We start from the raw sequence: 10,463 nt of genomic DNA on the forward strand, positions 1-10,463 counted from the left end.
GTTCGTCGTCGACAACCGCCGACCATCTCCCATTCCCCTTTCTCCCCGTCTCCAACCTCTATGTGTAGGCTCAACGAGCGAGCACCTGCAGCAACGTCGAGCTCCTGGATGCATGGACTTGGTGAAGAATGTGCTGAACATGCCACCGAATGGTTCCTTCCATTATCTAGCATTTGATTACTGTGGCAAAAAATTATTCAAGAATTCGGACGCCTATTAGATGTTTGTGTAATGCACGTTAACAACGCTTACAAGCTTAACAAACTTCAAACAGGCGAGCCGAGCAAGGGCTTTTGCTTGTTAAGTTAAATGAGCCGGGTAGCTTGTTAATCCACCCTTAGATGCCACCTATGTGTCGAGTAGTGAGCGACCGGGAGGGCCATCCCTCACACCGCCGAGCCTCGCCCCTCCACGCATCTCCTCCGCTATTTGGCATTTCCATAGATAATGATAGAATTTTTATTTAAGTATATTTCACCTATTGTATTGTTCACCAATGAACTTCACATTTCCAGGATAAATTTCAACCCTCACACCGCCGAGCCTCGCCCCTCCACACATCTCCTCCGCTATTTGGCATTTCCATAGATAATGATAGAATTTTTATTTAAGTATATTTCACTTATTGCATTGTTCACCAATGAACTTCACATTTCCAGGATACATTTCAACATCTAATTATCAGATAACTTGAACACAACTTGGTTCAGCAGTTGTTGTAAGTCCAGCCAATGGTTACATGGATATGAACATATACAGTCCAAGATGGATGCAGACTAAAATAGTACAAAATGCATTTTCCCCTTGTTTATATATATTTCAAAATGTAAAAGCTTTCGTGTAAATATAAGGATTGAATTTCAAATTAGGTTGGGATTTTACAATACACTATTTTGACCCTAAAATCCGTATTTAGTTTGGCAGAAGTAATAAGCTACTATGCTGACTAACGAACATTACAAGAGAGTTCGGTTCATGTTGATTCAGGCTCCTCGTTTTTTGATTGCTATATCATGGAACCTGGAGCAAACCAGTGCTTCTTTGCTCCCCAGTTTGCCCATGTTTAGGCCTCCTTTGGTTTGGAGGAATTTCATAGGAATTCTAGAGGATAGAATTTTTATAGGATTTTTTTCCTTTAGAGCTCTTTGGTTCATAGGAATGGATTCATATTCCTACATAGGATTGGTTCCTATCCTCCACATTTCATAGGAAAATAAAAATGAGCCTAGACTCAATGAAAAAATTTCTTTGATGTCAACCAAATGACATCTTGTTTCCTATTCCTACTCATAGGATTTGAGATACATGTCATCTCATTTCCTACAAGATTCCTATTCCTATGATAATCCTATTCTATGAACCAAAAGAGGCCTTATGGGGCAGGAAATCAAATCTGTGCGCTGTTCCCTGGGGGTTGTCTCGGACTGGTTTCGAAATACACAAGGGCAATTCTACCACATTCCCAATCTGAATTTACATCTTAACGGTAACAGATAAACTCATGCTTTACAAGTTACGACCGATACAAAGGGGTCGAACCGAACTCTGTTAACCGGGAGAGATTACAAAATGGCATGCTCTCTCTACAGGGGTATTTTCTCACACCACCCCCCAAAAGTTTACGAGCAGAAATAAAGTAATCTGATGTCACAGCGAAATAATCAGCTTGGTTGTTGGTCATAGAAAGGGAGACCAAGCACGGTGGGCATGGTAACAATGTTGGCTTGTGTATCGACAACATCAGGATCCGACTTCCTTTTCTTCTTCTTCATGTCACCAGCATTTTTGCTGCTCTCGTCAGCTATTGCACTTGAGCTAGTTTCGCGAACCCTTTCAAGACTTTTCGGGACCTGGTTCTGTCCATAGTCGGTCACAGGGTATGTTGTAACGGGGTTGGACATGGATGGATGTGCGACTTGCACGGCCGCTGTGCTTTGTGTTACAACAGGGTAGCTATCTGGCAGTTTCGCTGCCGCAGCCAGCCTTTTCCGCTTCAGTTTCTCCTCATTCTGAACCTGGTTTAATTGAAAATAACAGCAAAACCAGTAAGCTTCATCTTGTGCAGTTTACTCTACTTCGAAGAGTAGATACAAGCTACATTACGCAAATGAGTTCTCCAGCAAAATAGCAACTGATAATTGCAATACGACAATTCATAAGATAACAGGTTTCACACTATCATGGGATGTTTTCAAGTTTCAACCCATATGTGCTCACCATTATGCTGCATCTGATTTACTCCCTCCGTCCCATAATACAAGAGCGTTTTTGACACTAGTGTAGTGTCAAAAACGCTCTCTTATATTATGAGATGGAGGGAGTAATTCTAACCATGAATATTTAGAGTAAATACGGAAAAAGGACATGTACAATGATACCTTCTGTTGGTTGTGTAATGTTCCCTTTCGCTCCTTTGATCTAGATATGGCATCTTTGATTCCAAATTTATCCATGTAACCTTGTGGCCATAATTCTGCAAGCTGGTCCCAAGAAAATAGTATCATATAAGCATACTAAAGATAAATGCAGATGCTCATAAGATAAATTGGGCACCCATAACAAAGCTCCTTGAAAAGCAGAGCCTCACTCTGTTACTCAAAACCTATATTGAAAACCCCTTGGCAAATCACAGACCACAATCCACATAAATATTGACAGAGTATACAGCTGAAAACTGCCTATTGTAAAAGCATTTGCAGGCATTCTTTGAAAATTTTGGAAGAATATAAGACCAATGATACCACCTCATGATGCAAACTGAAATAACAAGCAGAATGGACACTACACATTTACCTAAGTTATACTATTTCTTTTGGCTGAAAAGTTATTTGCTACACTAAATATAACAGCAATTTGGCCTTGCTCTTCCCAAATGAAAGCACTACAAGAAAACTCACAAATGCTGATGAGCAGTGACAATTTTCTCAACTGAAGAAACTGAGGGGAGGCCCTAAGAGCATTTTTTATTTAGAGGAAACAATATTTATACAAGAGAGGGGTGACAAAATTTTCTGAACAAGTTTTGAGTGATGGTGAAAAACTGAGGGCCGGGATTAAAATCTCTACATAGTACATACAAAATGAAGAAAAAAAATTAAAGGTTCAGGAGCTCAGGGCTAATACCTCAACATATAGTTTCCTGCTTTGAGGACCCTTGTCTTCATCCATACCCTGACAAGCACGCAGGGAGACATTTGTCAACTTAACTAAACTACGAGGAATGAAGCTAGAATCTCACTGAACCCACTTTTACATGTTTTGCTATTAAATGGTACTCCCTCCGTCCGGAAATACTTGTCATCAAAATGGACAAAAAGGGATGTAGTATTTCCGGACGGAGGGAGTACTAAGAAATAAATAAGAACCAAAAGAAGTTGTGACAAAAAAAATCAATTTCTCAATTATTCCCTGATGGATAGCTGGACAGTATTATGTATGTTCGAAAGTTCTTATTTATTTCCATATTGAATTAGTAAGGACAATATTTGTGTCTACTTCGAACTTACAATGGAGCAGAGCAAGGGTTACAATAAGAGAGGGAGATGGGGGGAGAGATTTCATTACTGCAGAGTTAAAAGCAGAGCGAGGACGTAAATGAGAAAATGGGAGAGTGGAGACATTATGCCTTATGGGAGAGAAGAGAAATTATGCCTTTTCATGTGTGGTAAATCATGGCTGAGCCCAAGAGCATATATGTTCAGTGGGAGGCACGTGACAGCGACACCATAGGATCAGGGGGGGGGGGGGGCAAAACCTAATAGAGCATGACTACACTTCCTTTCATTTTTCATCCTACTGTTACTTTGCGGATTTTTTTTAAGATACAGAAAGATCCGAAATAGCTTAAAATAAATAATAATTGTTCCGAGGGAACCTTCTACTGAGAGTTGACTACATAGGCTCTAAACAGGTAACCTCGGTACTAACCCCCCTCTTGCATCCTTGTAAATAAACAAAATTGATCATCAACAGTGCAATTTGTCCAAACACCAAAATTTGATAAGATTACAGATTTATACCTCAACATACAGATCATACAGATCACATATTCTGTCCTCCAGTGCACTATCCATTGCAGACTTTCCTTTCAAATCTCTTCTTTCATCAGTGACAGTCTGAAAATCATCAGCTGAGCCATCTTGTTGTTCATTGACCTGGCAGCACATACAAGTAAAAAGAGCATTTAACATCAAAAGTAACAAACACGAAAATTAACATCAGGAAGATAATGGAAGTTTTGTACTTATTATATAATGAGATATATCTTTACCTTGGCCTTGGCAGCCATACTTGCTTTGACCATTTCATTGATCTCCATTTTTACTTGCTGCAGCCTACCAGCCTTCTCTTGTTTAGCAGAGAGTCCTGATTTTACCAATTCCTTCATGTTTCTCTGTTCATAAGTAACATGAGTTAGATGGAAATAAGCGATGCACAAAGGATGACTGTGCCACAGTCACTTACAGGATCAGTTCACCACATAGAATACCAACATAAGCATGATTTAGAAACTACAGACTAACGGACAATAAGACTAGCAACATCTCATTTTGTTTTTACTGCAGCGCATCCAGACAGTAGATTTGTTACTCATGGTGGTGGTAGTTGTAGTGTTCCAATTCTGTAGCCAATTTATTGTTCATTTCTAACAAACTTTCACAACGGCAACTAAGTATTGAAAAGGCTTTTTTCACTTCTTAATTATACTTTCTCTAATTTGATGAGAAATGTACTAAACTGAAACATACTACCGAATGTAATTGGCATATACTACCTATGTTCTAATATACATGATGTTTTAAGTCGTGTTAAGTCAAATTCTTGTAACTTTGACTACTAAAGAGTAAAGACTAACACATAGAAAACTATTTACATTATAGATCATTTGAAAACAATAAAATATTAGACCCCGAAAAGCTCCTCCATAACATAATATCCTGTGATCTGTTTGGATATTATATTTCTATAGAAATGATGGTTTACATTACTTACTGGAGATCATGACAAAGCAAGTAACATTCTTCCTTTTTCCAATTTGGCATATACAAAAGACCATGTTTCGGAACAAAGCAACACATCTACTAAAAATTCAGGAGCCAAGCGCCAACGACATGGCTACTTACTTCCATATAAGACCACAACTCACCTTCAGTGTCCTACGCACAACAAGGTGTCCAACTATGCCCATGAGCCGATCCATCAACTCATTTTCTTGTACCTTTCCATGATTTGTCTGCAAACAACAATATTACAAACAGCTAGCAATACTATACCATTCAAATTCAAGCAATACAGCTTTAAAGTTCACTGAAGTGAGAAATCAAAAGGTGTTTGCATAGTTTACCAAGTGTTGTAAGTTTTATTTGCAAAAAATGGAAGATCAATTAGTACAAATGAACTACTGCCACACTAATTCATACTGAAATAATTAACTATGGTATCACAAAAAATATAAACAATTACCACTAGTATAAGACGCCCTGTAAAATGTAAGTTCATAGAATGAAAAGCAGTACGACACATGTGTCTGTACATATATTCTGTTTATAAACATTAATTTTCAAAAGATATAAGGTTAACATTTTTTTCTGAACTTCACTAGTCAAGAATGTACATAAATAAGAAATCACATGGAATACGAACATTCATACTTCAGCATTTCAGATGCATTTGAATCACAAGAAAAACTGGTGGTGCTGCTACATACCGATAGCCTTGCAACCTTGGCAAGCTTTTGCTTTACTTCTGGAGGCAAGCGTCTTTGAGCTGATGCCTGAACATTTGGGTCAGCCTCACTAATATCAATAGCTGGCGATTTGTCTGCAAGGAAAATTTCAAGTACCTACAGTTACTTCCGGCGCAACTACAGTCTACAGAGATATTCAAGGGGGCTGATATAATACTCACAATTAGCAGCAATCTTTTGGAGATCCCGAATGGCTCGCTCAAGCCTAGTGCCTTTAGGTTTGGTACCTGCACTCTCCCTGCCAGTGGTCAGGTGCTGAAAAATCAAAACAAAATGTGACTTAGCATCCATCCCAGCCCAGTTTGATGGTTATTACTTACTCCCTCCATTCACAAATATAAGATGCTTTGGATATTTCAGTATGGACTACATACAAACTGAAATGAGTGAACCAACACACTAAAATGCGTTTATATACATCCGAATCAGGAAAAAGTTAAAACATCTTATAATGTGAACGGAGGGAGTATTTTATTATGCAAATGTGTTCTCTAGAACAGTAAATGGGATATAATTCTTACCATTGCTTGTGTAGGATAGGCAGCACCAGACACATCCATGCTAGAGAAGTCGTTCGTTCCAGCTATATCTTTGCGATATATTTTGCTGGTCGGATCTTCATTTTCCCCATTGTAAGTCTGTTTTTGTTGAAAATCAAGTTGTGTTGAAGGATCTTTATCCCTGTACACTGAAGCGTAGTCATATGTCTCACTGGTTGTTGACTTATTACCAAAATCAGTAGGCTGGAATGCCGGAGCTTTATACTTTTCTAGGTCTTTTAGCTCTTTTGAAGAGGAATATGACACATCCTTACTAGATATCTTTGTACGTTTTGTAGAATCAACACCTGTGGCAAAATCAGTCGATCTCCTTTTTAGGACTCCGGTTGTGCTGGGTTTAGTCTTCACTCCTCTGCTGCCTTCATGGTAATATTCACCATTGCCAGTAGCTACTTTTTTCAGACCGCTTGCTTTCCCAGACTTCAAATAATCACCTGTAGCACCCTGACTATTTTCAATACGATCAACTGACTGGTCTTTGCTTCTCCTTTTCTTTGGCGCGACATTTGCTGATGTACCAGGTTCACTGCAAAAGATGGTTGATGTAACATCCATGCTAACATATATGTAATGCATGTGCATAAGTAAAATTGTGTTGCTGCCAATCTAATCTGCTGATTCAATAAAACTGGCTCAGAACATCCATGCTGCTACATATGAAAATTGCCCCCATATTATTACCTCGTTCTTTCATCCGTTGTTTGTGTTGTTCCAGCTAGGGCTGTAACCAACACAATCATGCTTTGCTTCAAGTTTGATCAGTACATTTAATTATTATAAGCTTGTCCTTAGATGCCACAGTTGTAACATGCTGTGTCCTTATTTCAGACAGCTCAAGATTGTATAGTTAATAGCTAAAGAAAAGGCACTAGCGATTGCAGCCAAAGTATTTTGTGATAAATCGAACAGTGGGGTAAATAGACATTGTATACAGACTAAATGGTGAAAGGTTGTTGCAATCAAACAGGTGGCCCCCATGCAATCCAGCAAGATACAACAACAACAACAAAGCCTTTAGTCCCAAACAAGTTGGGGTAGGCTAGAGGTGAAACCCATAAGATCTCGCAACCAACTCATGGCTCTGGCACATGGATAGCAAGCTTCCACGCACCCCTGCCCATAGCTAGCTCTTTGTCGATACTCCAATCCTTCAGGTCTCTCTTAACGGACTCCTCCCATGTCAAAATCGGTCGACCCCGCCCTCTCTTGACATTCTCCGCACGCTTTAGCCGTCCGCTATGCACTGGAGCTTCTGGAGGCCTGCGCTGAATATGCCCAAACCATCTCAAACGATGTTGGACAAGCTTCTCCTCAATTGGTGCTACCCCAACTCTATCTCGTATATCATCATTCCGGACTCGATCCTTCCTCGTGTGGCCACACATCCATCTCAACATACGCATCTCCGCCACACCTAACTGTTGAACATGTCGCCTTTTAGTCGGCCAACACTCCGCAATCCAGCAAGATATCATACTAAAAAGAACAGACATCAATTATGATGGCATGGATGTACTCTGCTAGCTCACAGAAGAAGTGACGGCATGAATTTTCTATTAAATAATAACAAAAAAAAATATTGAGGAACCTTACATCTGTTCCAATGTCCCTTTGTTAACAAAAAAACCAGTGTGCTTAGTCGTCAAATTATCAACTTCAAAATATTCATCCTGCAAGCATAAGAAACATGAAAAGCTGACAACAATCAGTGACAATTCTTTCTCGATGCATATAATGAATTAGCAATGAAGAAAAAATGTTTCAACATGTCAACGTACTAGGATAAGTTCTATAAGCCTGCCTACCATGAGGTAAACTGAGTCGGTGTAAGTAATTAGACAAAGAATTATCTAATATGCTGCGAATATTCAGTGCAATCGTTTCAAGACATACAAGTTGCATTATATGTATACACTAAACAAAGAATGAACTACTACTGCAATGCAGAAAGGGCCATGACGTTGTCAAATCAAATTAATAAAAAATATTTTGCTTTCATCCTAGCACTAAACTAAGAGTTCAGGCAGATACAACAGATAGCAAAAACGGAGTGCACAATGACGGTGAAGATGAGAATCGGATCGACATCGTCAGTAAGCAAAGAGTTTGTTATATTAGCAATGTTATATCATCTCTGCATGATTACACCACAATATACACAGCAAGTAGAAGTTTATTAGTGCAGTGCACATCAATGAGATCAGCGAAGAATCATCAATAAAAGAGGGCTAAGTAGAATTGAGAAACCGACCAATTCAGCATCATCAATAAAAGAATCATCAGTGTCATATTGATCGTCGTCCGGTACATCATCAAGATCTTCTTCATCGCTGCTATGTTTACCCTGGCAATTTGAATAGAGTCAGAACTCGGTGCATGGGCAATATGGAGTCAAATAATGTCATCATTCGTTACCATGTAAAGGCGCTCGATTTTCTCGATAACGGCATTAAACCGATTTGGCTGCGCTGGATCCTCTGGGTCATTTTCTGCAGGGAGTGCCTGATTTGAATAGTATAATAAACTAGATGTTAAACACACAGAGCACTCCTCAAATGTTCAGCATACACTATGTGAAACCAAAATGCTTGGCGAAGAGCAATGTATGTGGGAATGATAAGGTTGGCATAACCAACTACATGAACTACAAAGACAGTAGGAAATGACACTGAACTACTGAAATATGGCACAGTTTGCTTCTAGTGCAACGCCCTTACAACTACTTGGTCAGGGAAAACGAGAACATAGATGCAATTATGCATCTAATTGCAGAGCAAACCTGAGCAGCAAACTATCACACCCAAATCAAACGACAGACAGACAACACCCAAAGCAGGAGCACTGCTTACCGCAGCAGGCGGGCCCGGTTGTGCGGCAACTGCAGGCTCCGCGGGCACCACTGCCAGCGGCTGCAACGGTGGGGCCGCCGCGTGCCCGGCCTCCTTCAGCAGCTTCTTCCACGACACGATGGTGGTCTCCCCGGCCCGGAGCTCCACGGAGAACACCTGCCTGCGGCACCCCGCCGCTGCTCCCGCAACCGCGGCGGCAGGCGCCTGCTGCGCGGCGAGAGGCTGCGGGGCCGCGGCAGCGGAGGGCGCGGCGGCCGGAACCCTAGCGACGGCGGGTGCGGCGGAGGAGGAGGAGGGGGCAGGGACGGGGCCTTCCATCGCGACGCGAGGAGGCGGGGACGGTGTCGGGAGGTCACAGCATTAGATCGAGAGGCGGCGACGGCTAGGGTTTTGGAGGGCCGGGTGCCACGGGGCGGAGGAGCGAGGAGCAGAGGGAGACGAGAGCGCCCACGGTTTCGCGTGGGGAGAGGATTAAAGGAGGCGAGAAGCCGAGGAGGCCCTCTGATTCGGTCGGGGAGAAGGCGGCGGGTGGCGCGGGGATGGGAGCGAATGCGGGACGGCGGGGTGGGGCGTGGGATAACCGCCGGGTTGTGTAGCTTTCTCGTCGCCGTTGGCTCGTGCCCTCGCCGCCGTTTAGCTCGTGGTTTTGGAGGAGGGTGCCGCGCGTGGGCTTTGGACCTATTTTTCCTTCCTTGACCTGCTTTAGGTTCTGACTTACGGTATCCCCCCACGGTCCACACTTGTCTTTGCTGTATATTTAAAGTTGAACCGGCCCATGGTTTTGGGCCAATATTTCTAGCCCATACTAGCCTTGTTTAAGGAACCTTTTTCGTCTTCTCAAAAAAAAGGAACCTTTTTCGTGGTCAAGGATAGATATGACCTTGCTCTCAACAAAAAAAAGGGTAGATTTGACCTTCCACCCCTCGAAAAAGGATAAATTTAACGTACAAGAAACCTGCAAACGAAATGCTTCAAAACGGTCTAGACGAGGTCTAGCACACCTCAATGATTTTTAAACCCAGTTGTGACACAACATCACAATAGTTTTACATAATCCCTTATTTTTACTCTCTTTTCCGTGTTTCTTTGCTAGGTCCAACGGGACATGAGGAAAGTAGTGAGGGGTGTGTGAGACTGGATAGAGATGACCAAATATGTCAAGCCAGGTCATAGTGCCCTTCCCGATGCATTCTACCATAGAGCCAACGATAGACAACCCCCCCCCCTTCGAACATTGCTTACAACTTTCATCGTATTGTGTTCTCCGGACAAAAGGTGTTCAGTTGGAATCTCGTTATAAGGATTCTT

At 41.6% G+C, this 10,463-nt stretch overlaps 1 protein-coding gene across 2 annotated transcripts; it reads right to left on the reverse strand.

Moving 5' to 3' along the window:
- Positions 1-1,449: 1,449 nt before the first annotated feature.
- LOC123062942 (ubinuclein-1) lies at positions 1,450-9,871 on the reverse strand. Of its 2 annotated transcripts, XM_044486640.1 has the most exons (14): positions 9,156-9,871; positions 8,722-8,808; positions 8,558-8,650; positions 7,900-7,976; positions 6,594-6,832; positions 6,268-6,434; positions 5,908-6,001; positions 5,708-5,820; positions 5,147-5,233; positions 4,271-4,393; positions 4,020-4,154; positions 3,124-3,171; positions 2,379-2,480; positions 1,450-2,015 (listed from the first exon to the last, which is right to left on the reverse strand). In XM_044486640.1, exons 1-14 carry the CDS (start codon positions 9,471-9,473, stop codon positions 1,662-1,664), a joined length of 2,037 nt encoding a protein of 678 aa, XP_044342575.1. In that variant the 5' UTR covers positions 9,474-9,871; the 3' UTR covers positions 1,450-1,661. The 2 variants fall into 2 exon arrangements, with proteins under 2 accessions (XP_044342575.1, XP_044342574.1); XM_044486639.1 differs by having other exon boundaries at positions 6,268-6,832.
- Between the last annotated feature and the right edge of the window lie 592 nt (positions 9,872-10,463).

Source organism: Triticum aestivum, chromosome 3A (assembly GCF_018294505.1).
Source record: "Triticum aestivum cultivar Chinese Spring chromosome 3A, IWGSC CS RefSeq v2.1, whole genome shotgun sequence".
Classification (NCBI taxonomy): domain Eukaryota; kingdom Viridiplantae; phylum Streptophyta; class Magnoliopsida; order Poales; family Poaceae; genus Triticum; species Triticum aestivum.

Excerpts from the sequence above, each read along its gene's own strand:
- LOC123062942 (XM_044486639.1), bottom strand. The coding sequence starts at position 9,473 with ATGGAAGGCCCCGTCCCTGCCCCCTCCTCCTCCTCCGCCGCACCCGCC. Across the intron at positions 4,394-5,146 it reads TTGTGCGTAGGACACTGAAG|AGAAACATGAAGGAATTGGT; the intron begins GTGAGTTGTGGT and ends ACTTATGAACAG. Across the intron at positions 2,016-2,378 it reads CATTACACAACCAACAGAAG|GTTCAGAATGAGGAGAAACT; the intron begins GTATCATTGTAC and ends CAATTAAACCAG.